The 23,630-nt window shown below is 31.4% G+C and overlaps 3 protein-coding genes across 4 annotated transcripts in view; all 3 read right to left on the reverse strand.

Annotated features, from left to right (window-relative positions):
- LOC109004516 (probable disease resistance protein At4g27220) overlaps positions 1 to 23,630 on the reverse strand; it is a 963,953-nt gene that overhangs the window by 66,596 nt on the left and 873,727 nt on the right. The gene's annotated exons all lie outside the window — the stretch shown is intronic.
- LOC118349226 (disease resistance protein At4g27190-like) lies at positions 2,546 to 4,036 on the reverse strand. The gene has a single exon (XM_035692854.1). The coding sequence runs from the start codon at positions 4,034 to 4,036 to the stop codon at positions 2,546 to 2,548; it is 1,491 nt and encodes a 496-aa protein (XP_035548747.1).
- The window catches only part of LOC118349272, a 50,747-nt gene continuing 31,303 nt past the window's right edge, over positions 4,187 to 23,630 (reverse strand). Inside the window, exon 7 of the mRNA XM_035693318.1 lies at positions 4,187 to 4,585. Coding sequence (XP_035549211.1) covers positions 4,558 to 4,585 — 28 coding nt within the window. The 3' untranslated portion in view covers positions 4,187 to 4,557. The remainder of the gene's footprint in view (positions 4,586 to 23,630) is intronic.

Consider the following 23,630-nt stretch of genomic DNA (forward strand, 5'->3'; position numbering starts at 1 on the left):
GCCGTCTTGAAAAGTAATAGAAATAAGAGTGCAGGAAAGGTGTTCGCAAAAATGCTTCACAGAGTTGAATTCATTTCACGAATACAATTGAAAGGCTACGAATACTTTATGGGTTACCACTTGAGAGTTTTGGTAACCCATAAAGTCCTAGACAAATTAGGTTGGGGAATGAAAGTCTCGTTGTTGGATCTATCCCGTCTTCTCTCTCGACAATTTCCTCTAATACCCCACAACCTGTTATTATGAGAGACTGCAATTCCTGGAGACTTGCAGCAACCGAGGCTGTTGGAAACAAACTTTTCAAACTCTCACACAATGAAACATCAATATGAAGTAGTTTTGGAAAGTTGTACATATCGCGTTGATGGGAGTCCTTGATATTCCATATAATTTCCAACTTTTCCATTTTAGAAATTTTCAATATCTCCAAGCTCGGGACTGGCTTCTGTTAAATTCATGACAACACTGAGTTTCATTTAAGATATCACAAAATACATGAACACAGATAATATATTTTACCATCTCCATTACTGGTAGTTAAAATAATTAAATTAAAGAGACGGAACTTGAATTCTATCATAATCGTAACTCTCTATTCTCAGATTTTGAACTGAAACTTTTTTTCCTGGTTTCATTACTCAACAAGCAAATTGGACCTCTTCCTTTTTTAATTTGTTTTTTCTTGCTTCTTTCTTGGCTTTTGAATCTCTAGTGTAAAAATTCTATTTGTATTTTGAATTGGATTTGTGGTAGGCGAAAATGGCTTAAAATAAAGAAATAACAAAACAAATTTAAAACTATTATTTTTATAATTTAGCTAAACTGATAGATAATCTAATGTGACTGGCTAAAACAATAAAAAAATATGTAAAAACTTTAAATAATGAAAACCATGATATATATAATATGGAGAACTGAGTATTTTTTTAGTAATTATCATATTATGATTAAGTATACCATTTAAAGAGATTAATTAACTAAATTCATCAACTTAATTAAAGACATCAAAATGATTTTATAATTTTGGGATGTAAAATTTTCATTCACTTTCATGAAAATGATGTCAGTTCTACGTCTTCTACCTAAATGTGAAAATCTTAATAGAGCTAAATAATTTATAATCTCTTACCTTATCCACCCAGAAAAGGGGTTGTTGAATTGACATCTGAGAATACTGCCTCTCTTCAACTGTTTTTTCAAAACTCACAAGTCCTAAAGCAAATAGTACCTCAACTTTCTCGCATTCTTCAATCGACATCTTTTTTAGCATCGGCCATTTTGAAATATGCAGTCCCTTGTAAAAACACTCAAGTCTCTGTAAATTTTCAAGAACCAAAGAAGTTACTTGAGGGAACTCGAACTCCAACATCCTTCCCACTGTTTCTCCTCCCTCAGCCTCAACAATTTCCTCCAGTACCCCACAATCACTAATTCTAATTTGCTTCAATTGCTTAAGACAAGTACCGATCGAGGCTAGAAACAAACTATTAAGACTCGCACATTTTGAAACATGAATTCTTTGTAGATTTTAAAACCTGAGAATTGTTTGGGGGTCTTTACTACATACACGCTTTATTTTGGGTAGATTCCATAAAAGCAAATTTGTCAATTTAGGAAAGGCAACTTGCAGGATTAAGTCATTACAAATTTCAATTAAAAAAAAAAAAAGGCACTTGCTTCGATTAAAGGCAGAGCAGAGAAAATTGGTTTGTGGAGCTGCATGCATGTTTAGGTCTTGTCCGAATCTACCTTAATTCATATCATCTAATTATTACAAGTTTTTCAAAATTTTCAACAAAATACAATAAATAATCTAACATTTTCAAATCTAAAATATATATATATATATTAAAAAATAATATTTTGACAATATTTTAATCAACTTTTAATTTTCATCTCAACTATTTTCATCTCAATTCACTATTCAAAAAAAATCTCAATTCACTATTGAAACAATATTTTTGTGTCATATCTAGTAATCTAGAATACATGTAATTAGAAGCGTTGTTAACAAATGAATAGTGCTACACCCATCGAGGGTGTAGCTCAAGGATGGGACCCGATAAAGTTAAATATTTTTTTTTCAATCATTCTTTTATATCTTTAAATATTTTTAAAAAAATCATAACAATAAAAGATATTTTCTTAATCATTAAATTAAAAAAAATATATTGTTGAACCCATCATCAAGACCCAAGTCTCAACCACTATAGCTTTTTCCTTAACAATAAATTTACATAGAAGTTTCAGATGGAAGATGATACTTCCACATACAAAATGTACTGATAAAGTGTACAGAATCCATATTAGTGCCTTTTTAAAAATAATAATAATTTGTATGTTTATTATTTAATAATAATTCGAGCTTGTCCATCCCTTGGAAGGAACTGCTTCGGATTTTCACATATCAAGATTCACACTGGACATAAAAGTATCTTAATTTAGGACATTATATTTCATTGAGATATTTATCATGGATATGATCTCCACCATGAATAGAGAGCGCCTCGCATCTTTTTTGTGAATCCACATCTCGCCATGCTATTTACCCACCATCGCCTCTCATGACAAACATATTATGATCATCATTGGATGCAATCATTGTAGCGACATGACGAACAACATCATGCATGTAAAATTCCTCAGAGCTACGCGGACTTTGTAGTAGCAAACAAGCATCTTGGAGCTTGCTAACTAAATATTCTAGTCTGTTTCTTGCTCCATCCAATGTATCAATGCCACAGAATAAACACAGACCGAAACCATATCTCAACAAGTCCCGATAGGAAATGTAGTAACCTTGTCGAGCACAAAGCAAAAAGAGGGATTTGAGCTCTCTACCATCAAGATGTTTATAACTCAGTTGTATACAAGAATATACGGGTGACCATATTTCTGTGTCATGTTCTGGAGTGGATTTTGTTAGTTTCAACAGGGCATCCTTCCAGATTCTCGAATTCTTGTTCTTTAATGCCCTAGAAACTGTTACAAGTGCAATAGGAAGACCTCCACATGCTTTAGCTACCTCAATTGCTGTGTTTCGCAAGTCAAGATCATCTTTCGCAAAATCACCTGCCATCTTTTCAAATAAGTTCCATGCTTCTTCTTCTCCTAAAGTGTCGAGTTTAAAGCTGTTCTCTTCGTTGACCATCTCAGAAGCTAGTACATGTCGATCTCTGGATGTGAGTAGTACTTTGCATCTTTCGGAAGGAATAATTCCTATTTCCTCCAAATCAAGTCGCTTCCATATATCATCCAAGATAACAAGTATCTTCTTCTCCTTGTCTTTTTCTAACCTCGCCCGTAGATGGGCTGCTCTTACCATTTCAGTTTTACAATTAGGATCAAGCTTTAGATCTAGCATGTTTGCAATTTCTTCTTGAATTTGACTTAGGTTTGGGCTTTTCGTCACATTTGCCAGAGCCACCTCATCGAATAAGCTTTCTTCCTTGGCTTTCCTGAAAATTTCTTTCATCAGTGTACTCTTTCCAACTCCAGGCGACCCCCACACGCCGATCTTGTTAATATTAGCATCTCCCAATGCCTCCATAATTCTCTTCGTAATTGATATCCTCGAATCCAAGGTCATGTAATCCATGTTTATTGGAGTCACCCTATCTTGCGCAGCAAGACGATGGGAAACGCCGCTGACGAAGTTTTCCATTTTAAGAAGTTCAGCAATATTATCCACCATCTCCTTTGCTTCCCGGCTCATCTGATGTCGTTGCTTCAAGTTCAGGCATGACGGATTAGAGTTCCTCGATTCCCCTTCTTCTTCACCTCCACCAAGTTTCTTGATAATTTCATCCACCTTTTTCAACCACGTTTCTACATTATCTTTAATTTGATCGCCGTTATCTGAAGCAGTTTTAACCTTGCGTTCAACCTCTTTCTGAGCATCCCGCAGCATCATTTCCTGATTCTTCAAATGCTCCATGTTGCTCTTGTAGTGACATGAATAACATAGCCACCGTCCAACTGGTTGAACAGTGTACTCTGCGATTTTCGCTAAAACTGCAAGAACGATCTCCTCCATTCTTGTTTGCCACGGTCCGTCACCAACTTCCTCTTAATTTTTTTTTTTAGGGAATTTGTTTTTTATAAAATTTTTAAACTCAAACAAACAGATGAAAACCAGGAAAAATATAGAAGTTGAAATTGCAATGGCAATAAAGCACGGGGAAAAACAAAGAAATAAGTTCGAGTATCTCTCCTTAGGACATTGATAGACTAGAGGCTGGAGTAAAGAGTCAATAGGATGAAGTTGGAAACCAAATTAAGCAAAGAGAAATGAAAACTAGGTGGGCGGGGTTTTGAGACCAGACTAGAAACAGAGTTGGGAGTGGTATACTGCAATAAAGACGGATCAGTACTAAAATGAATCACGGAAGTAGAACAACAACCCAAGAACGCATTGAGAAAGCCTTTCACCAAAAACCAGAAAAAAGAAAAAGAAAAGAAAAGAAATGGCAATTATCAATATGGCAAAAGGCAGGAACAGAGAAAGGATGATCAACCACTCTCGGTTACTCTTTCACAAATGCGTCACTTTCTTCGTTAGGCCCTGATCCAGTCAAGCTCTGTGCTGAAAGTTCAAATTTTTTTTTTTGTTAACATAATTACAAGTGTGAAAATGCAAATATTATGGAAGAAATATGACACAGATATTTGTTTTTGGGGGTCAGAGTCTGAAGAACTAGATCATCACATATGGTATCTAAACTAATTATTGAACTGTGCTAAATCTTTAAAGCAAACGATGTGGAAAAAACAAATATCATATATATGAAAGAATTTAATTAAACATGATGACTCATAAATTCATACTTTTGATCTTGAAAATCATGATCATACCTCACTTTAATTTTTTCCTCCTCGATGATCTGTAGAAACAGAGTTGGGAGTGGTATACTGTAATAAAGACGGATCAGTACTAAAATGAATCACTGAAGTAGAACGACAACCCAAGAATGCATTGAGAAAGCTTTTCACCAAAAACCAGAAAAAAGAAAAAGAAAAGAAAAGAAATGGCAATTATCAATATGCCAAAAGGCAGGAACAGAGAAAGGATGATCAACCACTCTCGGTTACTCTTTCACAAATGCGTCACTTTCTTCGTTACGCCCTGATCCAATTAAGCTCTGTGCTGAAAGTTCAATTTTTTTTTTTAACATAATTACAAGTGTGAAAATGCAAATATTATGGAAGAAATATGACACAGATATTTGTTTTTGGGGGTCAGAGCAGTGTTTTACATTTCGTACCATACCGGCCGGTACGGCCGAAATTTTTCGTTTCAGCCGTCCGGCCGGTACAAGTACTATATCTGTCCCGTACCGGCTGGTATCGGCCATTCCGAACTAAATTTCGGCCTGTATCGGCCCCGGCCGATATTTCGGCCTGTGTGTTTTTTTTTTTTTTTTCATTTTTTGAAACTACAAACTTATTTTTTAACCCTTAATTCAGCCTAGACTATTTATAATTTATATATATGTATTTATATATAATTTATTTATATATAGACTATTATTTTGAAATATAATTTATATATATATATATATTTATATATATAATTTATTTATATATCGATTATCCCGAAACGTTATCCCGAAATGCTATTCCGAAACGGTACCGATATCGAAATATTTCGTTCCAGTATCTTGACCGGTACGATGTCCGGTACGGTATTCAAAACATTGGATCAGAGTCTGAAGAACTAGATCATCACATATGATATCTAAACTAATTAATGAACTGTGCTAAATCTTTAAAGCAAATGATGTGGAAAAAACAAATATCATATATATGAAAGAATTTAATTAAACATGATGACTCATAAATTCATACTTTTGATTGGAAAATCATGATCGTACCTCACTTTAATTTCTTCCTCCTCGATGATCCGCATCAAAAGTGCAAACCAAGAGCAAAGATGCCAAGATGGTCAACGGAATCAATTAATTAGATGAAAACCAAGATCGACCGGCATTTAGCAGTGAAACATGATTAATAATGTTCGGCGAAGTTGGACATATGACTGACTCTTTATAGTGGGAAGAGTACTGAATATATATATATATATATATATATATATATATATTTATATATATAATGCAGGAAAAAACAAGCACTTACAACCAATAGAGTAAAAACAAAAAAGTATGACACTTAAAAATGACCAAGAGAGTAAGAGTCTTTGTTTACGATATGAGTTTCATATCATCCTATCTCAATATTTTATTTTCTTCTCAAATATTATATAAAATAGATACATTTTAATTTAATTATTATAATTTTCTTAAATTTATAATAAAATATAAAAATAATTTAATTTTTTAAAATTTCAAAAAAAAAGTAATATTATAATAATATTTTAACTTTATAATAATTTTTATTTAACTTTTTCTATATTATTTCTTAAAATACCATAATATGTCATAATTCAAATCATTTTAATACCATTCAAGAACTATTACACGACTATCCACAAATTTTTAATCTCTATCTAATTTCTCAAAGATTCCCTAATTGTAAATTCAGTTATTTGAATTTATGATTAAAATTTTTAAATTTTGCAATTAGCAGTTTCCCTCAACCTGACACGTGTATTCTAGGTGACACATCAGCATTTTAACAAAAATAAATAAATGATTTTAAAATGTGGTTGTCGCCGTGTTCGTTGTGTGCCGTTATTGTCCTATTGACAAATACAGATGACAAATTCTCTCAGAGAATCACAAAATTAGCAACTTCTTGGGACAAAATGGGATCACCGAAACAATACCAAATTACAAAAGCATTCACATTGGGGGACTTATGAAATTTAGGTAAAATAATCTTCTTTCTTTATAATTATCCAATTTTGAGAAATACTGTACTTTTCATTTTCTATTATCTTCCTACTGATTTATTTAAATATTCTTTTATTTTAATTAAGTTTACTGTTCATCCGGCCTGAGTTGTTTGAAAATCTTATTTATAACCAAACATGCTAATGGATATTTCCTGCCGATTGAGTTGAAGAACTTTTCTTCCAAACAAATGAAAAGATTTTGAGTGTCTAAAAATATAAAAATAATTTAATTTTTTGAAATCTCAAACTAAAAAAATAATAATAATAATAATAATATTTTAATTTTATAATATTTTTTATTTAACTTTTTCAATATTATTTCTCAAAATACCAGAATATATCATAACTCAAATCATTTTAATACCATTCACAAACTATTTCACAATCTCTATCTAATTTCCCAAATATTCCCTAATTGTAAATTTAGTTATTTGAAGGTTATGCTTGAAATTTTTAATTTCGCAATTAGAACTTTTTGTCAACCTAACATGCGTATTCTAGGTGACACGTCAGCATTTTTAAAAAAATAAATAAATAATTTTAAAATGTGGTTGTCACACGTCAGCAATTAGAACTTTAATTTTAGCAGCTGCATAAGTAAAATGTATATTACGAACACAACCGATGAATAATTCAGATATATGACTGAATCTTTATGGTGATTGGTGGGAATAGTACTGAATATATATAAATAATAACTAAGAGAGATGGGAAAAATTAGAAGCACGTACGTACCTCTGATCTTTTGCTGCTTTGAAATATGAAGACCGCAAAACAATGACGCTCATTGATGGAATCGATTTTAAAACGCCAAGCTGGATCAGTGTTCGCAAGTCCAACTTTTGTAGCAGCGCATAATAGGGTAAAATGGCTATAGCAGCCAACGTGAACAATGAATCAGATTATCAGGGAGAGAAACGAGCAGATCACGACCAACAAAAACTAAAGAGCCAATAAAAAATATAAAAATAAAAAATAAAATCACTATTATATATAAATAAAAAAATAAAATCACTATAATATATAAATAAAAAATAAAATTACTATAATATTTATCACTATTATATATAAATAAAAAATAAAATTACTATAATATTTATTACTATTATATATAAATAAAAAATAAAATCACTATAATATATAAATAAAAAATAACATTACTATAATATTTATCATTATTATATATATGAAAATAACATCATTATAATATTTATCACTATTATATATACATTAAAAATAAAATCATTATAATATTTATCATTATTATATATAAAAATAAAATAAAATCACTACAATATTTATTAATATTAAAAAATCACTATAATAAAATCACTATAATATTTATGGGACCCACACCTTTTTCAACTACCTATCCAAAAGTCAACAACTCAACATACTTTATACATCAAAACAACTTAAAATACTCTCAATGGGACCCACAAATTCACTCCAATCTCTACTCATAATTATTCACAAATATTCTCAACACTTCTCAAATATTCTCATCACCCAAACGTACCCTAAGAGTCTTTGTTTACTATATGAGTTTTATATCATCCTATTTCATTATATCTTATTATTTCCTTCTCAAATACTATATAAAATAGATATTTTTTAATTTTAAATATTTAACATTTTAATTTAATCATTATCTAATTATTAAAAAAATTTCAAATTTTTATTTTTTTAAATTTCAAAATAAAAATAATATTTTAACTTTATAATATTTTTTATTTAAATTTGTTTATACCATTTCTCAAAATACTATAATAGATCATAACTCAAACTATTTTAATATCATTCACAAACTATTTCACGAATTTTTAACCTCTATCTAATTTCTCAAAGATTTTCTAATTCTCAATTCAGTCATTTGAATTTATGCTCGAAATTTTTAAATTTGGCAATTAATTAGTACTTTCTGTCAACTTGACATGCGTATTCTAGGTGGCATGTCAGCATTTTAAAAAAATAAATAAATAATTTTAAAATGTGGTTGTCGCCGTGTCCGTTGCGTGGCATCTTGACAAATACCAAACAATATGCAAAAGAATCACCAATTACCATCTTTTTGGGACAAAATTGGCATCACCAAAACAATCCCCAAATTAAATATTCCTTTATTTTAATTAAGCTTACTATTCGTCCTGCGTTGTTTGAAAATTTTATTTTAAACCCGGCCCATTATAATAAGAGAAATTTTATTTACAGTTCTATTAGGGGATTACGAGTACAGTCTCATTGATGAATATAGATACAAATTAAAAATTGCCAGTGGAACATGATCGATTACCCACTCCCTAGCTACCTTCTCTTTTCCGAATCCAGCAACATTATAATAAAAATTTAACAAAAAAAAGGAAGAGAAAAGCTTCCTAGTGGGCATAGTCCCGCTCGTGAGTTAAGAGATGGATGCCAATTGATTTGAGTTAGTTGGGATGAAACGAAATGAATTGTTTAATTTTTTTAAAATAAATTTGAATATATTTAAATATTAAGATAAATTTATATAATTTATGTAAAATTGGTCAATCGTATGATTTCCACTAAGTTTTATATATTCCGTTTACGTTATCCGATCCATTAGCTGTCATGAATATAAGAGTATTTAAATGTACTTTTAAGTATTTTATTTTGAAATATTATTTGAATATAAAATGTTTTTTATTTTTTAAAATTATAAGACTCTGTGCATTGCTCACATATAAATATATATATATATATATATATATATATATAATGACTAAGAAAAAACAAGCACTTACAACCAATAAAGAAAAAACAAAAAAGTATGACATTTAAAAATGACTAAGAGAGTTAGAGTCTTTGTTTACCATATGAGTTTCATATCACCCTATCTCATTATATGTTTTATTTCTTTCTCAAATACTATATAAAATAGATACTTTTTAATTTAATTATTATCTAATTATTATAATTTTCTCAAACTTATAAAGAAACATAAAATAATTTAATTTTTTCAAATCTCAAAACAAAAATAATATTAAAAAATAATATTATAATTATTGTTTAACTCTATATTATTTTTTATTTAACTTTTTCTATATCATTTCTCAAAATACCATAATATATCATAACTCAAACTATTTTAATATCATTCACAAACTATTTCATGACTAGTCATAAATTTTTAATCTCTATCTAATTTCTCAAAGATTCCCTAATTATAAATTCAGTCATTTGAATTTATGCTTGAAATTTTTAAATTTGGCAATTAGTACTTTTCGTCTACCAGACACGCCTATTCTAGGTTGCACGTCAGTATTTAAGAAAAAATAAATCAATTAATGGTTGTCACAAGGGTGTGTAATCGGTCTAGTTTGATCCGGTTTTAAACAAAATTTAAGACCGAACTTGTTTTTGCCGATTTTACATTTTTCAAAACTAATTATGCACTAATTATTTTTCTAAACTGGTATCTCTGATTTTTACAGTTTCCAGTCCAGTTTTCCAATTTTTTTAAATGTTAGTTTGTCATTAAAAATCTATTAATAAAAAAAACTGCTTCAAAAAATCTGTAGTTGAGAATAGAAAGGAGATTTCATTCATGTAAGAGATGTAAAGTACTGAACTGGACACAAGACTCTTTGCATTTCACGGATAATTGTTTTTTATATTCTCCCAAACTTAGAAACAAAAAATGCTAGCATTTTCAATAGGAAAAGTCTACCCTGCCGCCCCACTTGTACCGCTCGTTGTGACCGCTGGGTTTTTTTTTTAACTCAATGATGAAGGAAGTGATTTTAAGTGTATTAGTGTATTTTTTTTTATTTTTTAAAAATATTTAAATATATTACAAAAATGTGAAAAGAAAAATAAAGAAAAAATAAAAACTCAAAATATGTTGTGTGGTAAAACTGATCGGGCTACTATATAATATTTTTAATTTAATCATTATCTAATTATTAAAATTTTTTCAAATTTTTATTTTTTTAAATAAAATAAAAATAATATTAAAAAAATAATATTTTAACTTTATAATATTTTATATTTAAATTTTTTTATACCATTTCTCAAAATACTATCATAGATCACAATTGAAACTATTTTAATATCATTCACAAACTATTTCACCAATTTTTAACCTTTATCTAATTTATCAAAGATTTCCTAATTCTCAATTCAGTCATTTGAATTTAGGCTTGAAATTTTTAAATTTGGCAATTAATTAGTACTTTCCGTCAACCAGACAAGCGTATTCTAGGTGGCATGTCAGCATTTAAAAAAAATAAATAAATAATTTTATAATGTGGTTGTCGCTGTGTCCGTTGCGTGGCAACTTGACAAATACCAAACGATATGCGAAAGAATCACCAATTACCATCTTTTTGGGACAAAATTGGCATCACCGAAACAATCCCCAAATTAAATATTCCTTCATTTTAATTAAGCTTACTGTTCGTCCGGCGTTGTTTGAAAATTTTATTTTAAACTCGGCCCATTATAGTAAGAGAAATTTAATTTACAATTCTAATTAGGGGATTACGTGTACAGTTTCATTGATGAATATAGATAAAAGAGAAAAAAAAATTATTTTAAAAAGAGTTAGTCTACATACATTTTCTAAATAGAAACTATTCATGCAAACTCATACAGTTAAGTTTAAAAAAAATTAAAAATTATAATAATATCTTTTTTAAAATGATACTTTTTTCTCTTTTATCCTCATATATTATTGGGACTGCATATACAATCTTCTATTCAGAACTGCAAATAGAATTTTTATTTTAAAAAAAATATTTTTATAATTTATAATTTTTTTAAACATAATTATATGAATTTGTAAGTTGACTAAACTTATGATGTATGGGAATATGCAATTATCATGTTATTAAAGTGCTAGAATTAACAATACTAATTATGTAAGCAACGTTTCATGATTTTGATGTCCAGCCAGCAGAAAAGTTTCAATGGCAACAAAAGTCATGTAGCCTGACAAAGCATGCAAGCTGGCTGGGAATTAAAAATTAAAAATTGCCAGTGGAACATGATCGATTACCCACTCCCCAGCTACCTTCTCTTTTCCTAATCCAGCAACATTGTAATAAAAAATTAACAAAAAAAAAAGTGAAAAAGCTTCCTAGTGGGCGTAGTCCCGCTCGTGAGTTAAGAGATGATGCCAATTGATTTGAGTTAGTTGGGATGAAATGAATTGTTTAATTTTTTTAAAATGAATTTGAATATATTTAAATATTAAAATAAATTTATATAATTTATGTAAAATTGGTCAATCGTATGATTTCAACTAAACTTTATATATTCTGTTTACGTTATCCGATCCATTAGTTGTCATGAATATAAGAGTAATTTAATGTATTTTTAAGTATTTTATTTTTAAATATCATTTAAATATAAAATATTTTTTATTTTTTAAAATTATAAGACTGTGCATTGCTCACGTATATAAATATATATATATATATATATATATATATATAAATAATGACTAAGAAAAAACAAGCACTTACAACCAATAAAGAAAAAACAAAAAAGTATGACATTTAAAAATGACTAAGAGAGTAGAGTCTTTGTTTACCATATGAGTTTCATATCATCCTATCTCATTATATGTTTTATTTCTTTCTCAAATACTATATAAAATAGAAACTTTTTAATTTAATTATTATCTAATTATTATAATTTTTTCAAACTTCTAAAGAAACATAAAAATAATTTAATTTTTTCAAATCTCAAAAGAAAACTAATATTAAAAAATAATATCATAATAATAGTTTAACTCTATATTATTTTTTATTTAACTTTTTCTATATCATTTCTCAAAATACCATAATATATCATAATTCAAACTATTTTAATATCATTCACAAACTATTTCATGACTAGTCATAAATTTTTAATCTTTATCTAATTTCTCAAAGATTCCCTAATTATAAATTCAGTCATTTGAATTTATGCTTGAAATTTTTAAATTTGGCAATTAGTACTTTTCGTCCACCAGGCACGCCTATTCTAGGTTGCACGTCAGTATTTAAGAAAAAATAAATCAATTAATGGTTGTCGCTAGGGGTGTAATCGGTCTAGTTTGATCGGTTTTAAACAAAATTTAAGACCGAACATGTTTGTACCGATTTTACATTTTTTAAAATTGACTACGTACCAGTTACCCACCTAAACTGATATCTCCGATTTTTACAATTTTCGGTCCAGTTTTTCAATTTTTTTAAATGTTTGTTTGTCATTAAAAATCTGTTGATAAAAAAGAAATGCTTCAAAAAATCTGTAGTTGAGAATAGAAAGGAGATTTCAAGCATGTAAGAGAACTAAAGTACTGAATTGGACACAAGACTCTTTGCATTTCACTGATAATTGTTTTTTATATTCTCCCAAACTCATAAACAAAAAATGCTAGCATTTTCAATAACACGAAAAGTGTGCAAATAATATTTTTTTAAAGTATTCTTTCAGTTCTATTTAGAATTATTTGTCTCCATTGTTGTATTGTATCTATTCTTTGAGTTCCTCTGTTGAGCACACTAACATTTTGTAGGTATTTTCTATAATTGTGGATTGACTAGGAAATACTTGTCGACATCCTTTAATGGTGATAGAAGTCTTTGTCCTTCTGTTTTAATGTATAAAGTTATGTGCTTTATACCACCTTCATTCTTTCATCCCAAGCAGAAAAAATCTCAGAAATTTAACCTAACAATTTACATATACTTAATATTTATGATAGAAACTTGAAAGTAGTTGGGTCCTATATACATGGTTGTTGAGTTGCATAATAAATGCAAGCGGGTGAAATTCAAATTTGAAGTGAACACGAATCACTTTTTCATTCTCTGATCAGAAAGAAAATCTATGGGTTCGATTAGGTCTTAGTTCTCTATCACATGGCCGAAATGAATATCTAAATCTAACAAGTAATGAAATGAAAAAAAAAATGGAGAAGCATTACCGTGAGGTGAGGCCGAAGGTTTGTGTGGCGAGGAAGAGAGGCGAGAGTTCGAGACAGAGACGAGAGGCAGAGAGGCATAGATGAGAGTGGGGCAGAGAGGCGAGGCAGAGAGTGAGGCAGTCTGCAGAGAGGCGAGGAAGAGACGAGAGTGAGGTTTGATTTTAGCCTTTAGGGTTTATTGGCATTATTGCCTTTTGGAAGTCTAAAGAGTGTCATTTAGACTGTTGGTTTTTGGAGATTTGGAGAGAAACCGGTGCCATTTTCTGTTGGTTTCTTCTATGTAGATGGTTCTTCTTCTTCTTCTTAATGATAATTATAATTTTTATATATTTGTAATACATTTAATACATAGTTATAGACTATAGTGATTTAGTTATAGTGATTATTAGACTATATAATAGTATTAATATTATACTATTAATATTAGTTATATATTAGTATTAGTTATAGTGATTTAATATAACTATATTAGTACAACTATAACTATAGTCTATATTAGACTATTAGTATTAATTATAGGTTAGTATTAGTTATAGTGATTTAATATAACTATATTAGTATAACTATAACTATAGTCTATATTAGTATAACTACAAATGTCCTATGTACTTATCAAAACTTAGTGATAATATTTGAGTGATTTTTTTTCTTTTTATATATTATATATAAAACTTATATATAAAAAATATTTTGTATAATATTATTTTTGTATAAAACTTATATATCTATAATATTATTATTTTTTTATTTTTTTCTCCAATCGGGTCGGTCCGGTCCCGAAACCACGAAATCGGAATCGGACTGAGTCCCACTGGTTTGTGCAAATAAAGAACTGGTTCCAGACTGGAAAACCGGCCCAACCGGTCCGATTCAATCCTATTTTCCAGTCCAAACTTACACCACTAGTTGTCGTCGTGTCCGTTGCATGGTGTTATTGTCATATTGACATAGATAAATGATAAAACAACTACTCCTTTACAATTTTTCTATAATTTTCTAATAAAATAATATTTTTTGATATATTTATTTTAATTTTGATTTTGATTTGATGTGTTTGAAATTTAAAAAAATATTATTTTATTGATAAATTATAAATAAAGTGTAATTCGATTGTAAGGCCGTCATTGCTCATTGGCAAATACCAAACGACAAATTCTCCAAAAGAATCACCAAATTAGCATCTTCTTGGGACAAAATGGGATCACCGAAACAATTACCAAATTATAAAAGCATTCACATTGGGGGACTTATGAAATTTAAGTAAAAGAATCTTCTTTCTTTATAATTATCCAATTTTGAGAAACACCGTACTACTCATTTTCTATTATCTTCCTACTGATCTATTTAAATATGAGATGTGCTAGGTACAGTATGCTTAAGCAATCCTTGCGTACGCTACTGTTTGTTGTTTGTACATATCAGCTTAGGTCGAATGACCAAATTGACCTCCTGCTACTTTCAGCCTTTCACGAAGAGAAGGAATTCAAAATCAGAAATCCTTTTGCTGTATTCACCCGTGCGACCCAGATTGTTCCTCCACCACCAGCGTCGTGCTCATCTACTCCACCACAGGCATTGTGCGCATCTCCTCCATCACCATCAGCTTGTAACGTTGACCCAAAGCAAAAGAGAAAATCGTTTTGCCTCTAGCAGCCTCGCGTGACCCAGATTTTTTTGTCTCCTCCACCACCGCCGTCGTGCTCAACTCTTCCACCATCATCAGCTGATAAATTCGACCCAAATCAAACGAGAAAAATTGAGACCTCTGCCACCCTCGATAAGAGGCCTCTACGCCACTTGAGATCATCTCCTCCACCATGAAGTTGCCACCAACTAGGTAGTTGCTCTGTTCTCACTCTTTTGTCTTGGTTTCAATTTCGGCTTTAATAATGCTCATATGTTTGAACTAGCTTAGCTTGCAAATTATTAAGTTCATAAATTTATCTTTTTTTTCCTGATGATAAGTATGACATTGTCTTCGGAAGAAACTACCTACATTCATCTGAATTTAGCATTTCAAAATAATCATTTGGCTATGCCCAAAAAAAAAAAAAATTAGCAAAAAAGAAGGGCAATTTCCCACTGCTGTTTTTTCCTTCTGTATCAGTGTTTTATATTGTTTGATTTATTTTTTAAAGTGAATTAGAGAAGCATGATATGACATAGTTTGTTTCCCTCAAGGAACTTGTTTTCTTGGGGCTGTGTAGATGAAGAATATACTTTAGTTGTGATCAGTGGATTGCTTTTTGTGTTAAGACTCTGGGTGTTCTTACCCATTGTTATTACCTGATTATTAAATTACATGTTCAGGAATAGACTATCTGCTTTGCATTCTCCATTATCAGTCTTTTTTTTCTTCTATTCATATTTCTTGCCGATCAACATTCTCCTAAGTTGGGTGGAAAACTTTACCTACTGGAGTTTCTTAATTCATAACCTTTTTGGAATAGTGATATTTTAGGTATTCACCTTCAATATTTCTGTTGTTCTGTTGTACTGAGATTTTTTAATGATTTATTTTGATTATTTTTCAGATGTAACAAGTGAAAGTTATAAAAATATAGTAGTTTTATTTATTTTACTCATCATTGATGAGATATTTAAAACTGTTGCATAATACTATGGTCCACCCATGTCATGGAATCTCGTCACCAAATTCATGTGATTGTGGTTCAAGCGCGCCTGCGTGTGGAGTGAACGGCCATATTACTCATGATTAGACTATGATTCTCTTTATTACTAATGTTTAATGATTAAAGAATTATAACGCTTGTCAAATTAATTTTTGATGAGAGGTATTTTATTTAGGCACATTCTTACTATTTTAAGATGTAAAGGATGAGAGGCATTTTATGTAGGTACATTCTAGCTATTTTCTTAGTCAAGGATGATCGATAGGTGCCTTCAAAGTACATTATAGACAGGTGGCGGAAGGACATTAAGCATAGGTATGTTCTCATTCGAAGCAGTTATAATGATTTGAGTAGTAAACCAGCTGCTGGAAGGTTTGCTAATTTGATTAAGTTATGCTACGAAGTCGCTACAAATGCAACTGAAAGCAATCATGATTCAATGGATATGATACAGAAGTTGTTGGCTATGAATTTGAGCTACACAAAAACCAAGACACAACATATGCTTGTGAATATTGGTACCTACAGTAGAGAAAAGGGAAGTTTGAAAGAAATGTTGAGTCTTCGTCTTGTTAGAGGTAAAGAGAGGCTTCTATCGAAGAGGATGTCATCTACAGTAGAGATGGTTATGAGGAAGCCACAAAATTTACGTAGACAATCTGAGACCCGTGCCAATAGAAAGAGGAAAAATGTATTCAATTTGCTTGTCATATTTATGTAAAGTTGTTTCATAAATCTATTTAATTTAATTATGTATGGTTGAAATGTAGGGAAGTCAACTTCCAGATAGTATCATAATTACCTAGCAGAATGTAAAGTCAAATAGTATAGGCAAATATGTGCACAGGAGTGGTGGCAAAAAGTGCTTGGTCAGAGCATGTTGAGGTCCCTATAGACACCATTAGTTTCTGGAAATTGGACAGTCACCTTTATAAATTAAGGTAGAGTGCAGGAAATTAAAACTTAAAATATAAAACATGATCCAGTTTTACATGCATTGGCTGATTAGGACTGGGCTCAGACATAATTACTATTTTGGGCGGAAGCAGCTCCTCCACCACCTCGCACCACTTCGTTAGGGCTGGGCTCAGACGTACGGAATTACTCTTTTGGGCAAAGCTTTGGTCTTAGGGAGGAAGGAAGAGCAATCTCTCATGAAGAGAAGACCAGCCAAATGAGGAAGGGGGAAGTCATCACAAGGAGAAGATCTATCTCGAGCAAGACGACGTCGTAAACCCAACTTAGTAAAATGGGGCGTTTTTGCCACGTTGGCGTGCATGCCCAGTCCTCTGATATGGGACTGCATAAAGAATTTCTCTTTAAGTATTCCTTCATTTTAATTAAGCTTAAAGTTCATCCAACCTGAGTTGTTTGAAAATCTTATTTTAAACCCGCTCCATTATAACAAAACATTCTAATTTTAAAAAATACATAATTAAGAATAGGATGAATATGTTGGTTTTTAAACTTAGAAATGATTAAAATATTTGATATAAAGTAAAAATAACTTGAACCATTACCTTTGTTCAATGTATCGGTTAAGTTGTTTAGATTTAAATGAAAATGTGTTTTGGTACTTGAACTAATGTATGCCTCTTGGGGATATGAGCCTTAACCGCTTCCCAACCAAAGAAAGGGTTGTGTCCTTTGGTGAATTAGAAATATTTTCAATGTATTCTCTAATATTTGAGAAGTTGTGACTTTTCAAAAGTATTCATTCATTTTAGTTGTGACTTTACACAAATACTCTTTTATTTATATAAGTTGTGACTTTTCACAAGTACTATTTCATTTATGTGATATCACTTTTCACATATACTATTTCATTTAAATAAGTTATGACTTTTCACAAGTGTCATTTCATTCTAGTTGTGACTTTTCACAAGTGCCCTTTAGTTCTCTATAAATAGGAAACCCACCCACAAATTCATTAAGTCCAAATTCTTTATAAAAATTAGAGAAACACTTTCTCATTCTTTTATCTTTTTTTCTTTGGGCTTTGACTATTTTATATTGGGTTCGAGGATCTCCTTTTGTGTGCACCGACGAGGAGATTAATGGGAACCGATGTTTTTGTATATTAGGAGTAGACTATCAAGAAGCCTAATGCATATTTATAATTGGAGGCAGCGAAACCTACTATAAGGAAAATGTCCATCACAACGTATCTCAATACCGAGTTCTCTCTCTCTAATTTGTTTTTGTTATTTTACATATTCTCTAGTTTACAAAGCGTTTCAAAATATTTATCAACATAATAATATTTCCTCCCGATTGAGTTGGAGAACTTTTCTTCCAAACAAATGAAAATATTTTGAGCATGTAAAAAATACATGTTTTATAATGACGGGATACATTGCTATTTTAATTTTGATTATTAAAAAAATAGGTAGTGATAAGGTCACTGTCTATCTACTACTCAAGTGCATTTCCAGTTTTTTTATTTTTTATCATTTTATTTTAATTATTTTTTTAACATCTTTAATCATTATGAAAAAAATTTAAAAAATTATATAACTTTATTAATACTCACTTTTTTAATCATTAAATAAAATAAAAAAATAGTAGTATATATGAGAATATGCATTTATCATGAAATTAAAGTGCTAGAATTAACAATACTAATTATGTAAGCAACGTTTAATGATTTTGATGTCCTGGCAGAAGAAAAGCTTCAATGGCAGCAAAAGTCACGGAGCCCGACAAAGCATGCAAGCTGCTGGGAATTAAAAATGGACGTTGCTACGTCCACAGAGGATTTCCACAGAAATCCTCTACCGAATACACAAAATCTTTTTTTTTTTTTTTTAATCTTTTCTTTCACTATTTTTTTAAACTATTTAAATATTTTTTAAAAATAAAAAAAATCACATATTCATTTTAAAACACTTACTTAATTATTAAGTAAAAAAAATAAAAAAAGATTTCGGTATCTTTTCTGTAGACATAGTGTTTTCCATACAAATATGGTTGTTCTAGCTTGATGCATTCATGTTGACTACAAATATTAATATTATAAAAGCGTTAGGGAAGATAAATAGTCAATTGTACAAAAATTTAAGCAGCTTTTAATGCCTCGTTTGGTTAGATATATGAAAATAAAAATTGAATAAAAATATTATAAAATTAAAAAATATATATTTTTATATTATTTTATTTTGATATTTAAAAAAATTAAATTATTTTTTGTGTTTTATTTAAAAATTTAAAAAAATTATAATAATTATGTTATAATTTCGTAAAAAAATTTAAAAGTTAAAAATTAAAAATTAAAAAATATTTATTAAAAAGAAATGAAATGATTTTTAAAAGTAAACCAGGTTTAAACCTAAATCCCATCCAAATGATGGAAAGTTAAGCCCACTCGTCTATTGATGATAAAAAATGAACAGTTGTGTTATAAGTGGCCATCTACTGCTTCACTAGTCTTGTTGAATTAAATTGAGATGAGTTGAATTTTTTATAAATGATAATTAGTTGATATGGTAGAGTGAGTTTTGTGTGACTTATCTAAGATGAATTTAAATGTTAAGATAAATTTAGATGTATTTATAAAAAGTTAAAAAAGATTATAGATCTCGCTTTTAAAGAGATGTTGAGTTGAAAAAAGTTATGAGTCTCACGTGTAAAGAGATTTTAAGTTAAAAAATTCTATTTGCATTCCCCACTTGGGGACTGTATGTGCAGACCCTTTATTAAATGAGAAAAAACATCATTTTAATAGGGATAAGCTTGTATTATAGTCTCTAAATGGAGACTGTATCTAGCATTACTTTTTTAAATTAAGATGAGTTTAGTAATTTCAAAATTAAGTGATTGAATATTAGACTCAATTTTAAATTAGACTAAACATAATTAATTTCAATTCAATCCAAATTTCAATCGGAATTTAAAGTCGAGGCTAGGATTGATATAAAAATTTTATCTAAATTAAAAGTCATAATTTTTTAAATTTTTATTTAAAATATAATAAATAATTTATTTTTAAAAATTTTAAAATAATATTAATATTAAAAATAATTTTTTATTTAATTTTTTACTGTCATCTCAATTTACTGTAAATTTCCCTGATTTAAGTTGGATCATCCGCGCGCCCCCCCAACCCCAAGGCGGCCGGACCTCTCTCTCTCCCTCTCTGATTTCAGGTTTGATTGTTCCTCTCTGCTGAGCTCTCAAGGGGTGTTCTGGGATGAGCTTCGAAGTTCTCTCTTTCCCTGTATTTTTTTCTCACTCCTGATTTTTATCTCATGGGTTGATTGTTATGAAGCCCACGAAGCAGTAAATTGGGCTTCAGCTTGGAGGAGATCGCGGGCCATCAGATAGGATATGAGAAACGGAAAGAATAAAACGCAGTGTTGCGTAGCGTCGGTTATATGCATTGTTATCTTTTTACTTTGTTGCCTTTTTAATTACAGCTATAAATAAACACGTGTAAGGCATATGTGAGCCAAGTTAGTTAATGGCAGAGCATATAGTGGAGGTCTGGAACGTGTGTGGGGATTCATTCCTGGAAATTGAGAAAACTGAAATCAGCATGGAGGAAGGTGCGCCTCGAACAACACCTATTTTCACTTTTATCACTATCCCTGTTCGTCGTCTTCAACAATATTCATCTAACCAAATATCCATTAGCATACAATCTGCCATTTAATTCATCTATTACTTAAGCCCCATTACAGTGGTATCAGGTCTACGATCCTATTCCAAACCATTCAACCATTCATTATTTCTCTAATTTCTCCATTACTCATACTACCATTTCCTTACAGTCATTCATCCGAATACATTCATTCATGGCTGATAACACTAGATCTAAATAGCAAGAAGTGTTGCAGCGGCAAGAAGCTCAAGAGACTCGGATGCAGGCCCAGGAGGAACGAATGCATGCAATGCGTGCAGACATAGCACAATTGACTGAGATGGTGAAAACCTTAGTCACAAACCAGACGGCACAAGTAGTTCACCGTGAGACATATCACCAGCAAGACAGGGAATTCCAGGATTTTAGGCGTGAAGGCCCGAGAGGGGTGAAACTGGATTTTCCTTACTTTGATGGCACCGATCCAGCAGGTTGGATTTTCAAAGCTTCACACTATTTTGATTATCATCAAACACCTCCTGCACAACGATTGTTAATGGCATCATATCACATGAACGGGGATGCATTAATATGGTATCAAGATGCAGCAGAGACAGCACAATTTAACAACTGGGACACCTTTTCTAGTGCCTTATTGCTTAGGTTTGGCCTCACAGCCTATGACGATCCCATGGAGGCACTTACACGCCTCAAACAAGTGTCTACTGTGGTCATTTATAAGGCTCAATTTGAAGCCCTCTCAAACAGACTTAGAGGACTCACTGAATCACACAAGCTGAGTTGCTTTCTCAGTGGATTAAGGGATGAAATCCGTCTTCCCGTGCGGATGTTCAAACCCTTGAGCCTCAATGTGGCTTTTGGGCTTGCCAAAATCCAAGAGGAGTACCTGTCTAGTTCAAAACATTCAGGCAAGAGCTGGTTGGACAGAAACAATCCAGGGAATAGTTATTCCTAGAGTAAGCTTCAGGGAGCAGGTCAGAAACAATTCAAACCAAGGAGAGAAATTCCCTCATCTCAAATGGATGAAAAAAGGAAAAGGGGCCTATGCTACTATTGTGAGGAGAAGTGGAATCCTAATCACGTGTGCAAATCTCCAAAAGTGTATGTATTGCAAGGGTGTGCTGAAGATGAAGAAGATAAGGGTGAAGAAATTTTTTTTGATTCACATGACAGGCAAGAAGGCCAACAACCTGAAACCAAGTTGGAAATATCCCTCAATGCCATCACGGGAACCCCCAATCAGAATACCATGCGAATCCATGGCTTTATGGGTGGGGAGAGGGTGCTGTTTTTGGTGGATTCAGGAGGCACTCACAACTTCCTGGATCCTTCTATTGCCAGGAAGGCAAAGCTGAAGGTGAATACCAATCAAAAGCTCAAGGTACGAGTGGCCAATGGCGAGTTGGTCACAAGTGAAGGGGCATGTACATCCACATCAATCAGATTACAAGGTAACCAGTTCACTACTTCTTTTTACTTGTTAACCTTGGGTGGTTGTGACGCTGTTTTGGGTATACGATGGCTGGAAAATCTGGGCAATATAACTTGGAATTTCTCTAAGTTAGTCATGCAATTTATGTGGCAAAATAAATTGGTTGAGCTGAAGGGTCTCCACTTGGGGAGACCATCATTTGGGGAAGGAAAGGAAGTCCTCTTGAACAGTATGAATGGACCCAAAGGAGTTTTGATCCAATGTTCTGCTGTACAATCCACAGTCCCAAACCCAAACACAATCCCAAACACAACCCACAACCAAAACAGAGAGCTCACCGTGTTGTTACAACACTTTAAACATGTTTTTTCAGAACCTGTAGGATTACCACCCAAGAGAACCCATGACCACAAAATTACATTAAAAGAGGGAACCCCACCTATCTCCACAAGACCATACCGATACCCATTTTACCAGAAAATTGAGATTGAGAAAATGGTCACTGAATTGCTCAAATCAGGAATGATTAGACCCAGTTCTAGCCCTTTTTCCTCACCAGTTTTACTAGTCCGCAAGGCTGATGGGAGTTGGCGCCTATGCGTGGACTATAGGGCCTTAAATCAAGAGACGGTGAAGGATAAGTTCCCTATTCCCGTCATTGATGAGTTGTTGGATGAGTTTTATGGTTCCGTGATTTTCTCTAAAATGGACCTAAGATCAGGGTACCATCAAATCAGGGTGGTTCCTGAGGATGTTCACAAAACTGCGTTTCGCACTCATGAAGGGCACTATGAATTCTTGGTAATGCACTTTGGGCTCACCAACGCCCCGTCCACCTTCCAAGGGTTAATGAATGAACTTTTTAGACCCTTCTTGAGAAGGTTTGTACTGGTTTTTTTTGACGATATATTGGTGTATAGCCAAACTGTGGAAGATCATATAGAGCATGTAAGGCTAGTGTTGGAGGTTCTAGAAAAAAATCAGCTTTATGCTAAGCTGTCCAAGTGCAGTTTTGGGGTTTGAGAAGTGGAATACTTGGGACACATAGTGTCGAGTGAAGGAGTTAAAGCTGACCCAAGCAAGATAGTTTCCATGGTAGAGTGGCCCACTCTCACCAACTTAAAAGCCTTGAGAGGTTTTTTGGGCCTAACGGGATATTACCGTAAGTTTAT

This window comes from Juglans regia, chromosome 8, assembly GCF_001411555.2.
Source record: "Juglans regia cultivar Chandler chromosome 8, Walnut 2.0, whole genome shotgun sequence".
NCBI lineage: Eukaryota > Viridiplantae > Streptophyta > Magnoliopsida > Fagales > Juglandaceae > Juglans > Juglans regia.

Bases quoted from the DNA above. Each gene is read 5' to 3' on its own strand.
- LOC118349226 (XM_035692854.1), bottom strand. From the start codon at position 4,036: ATGGAGGAGATCGTTCTTGCAGTTTTAGCGAAAATCGCAGAGTACACT.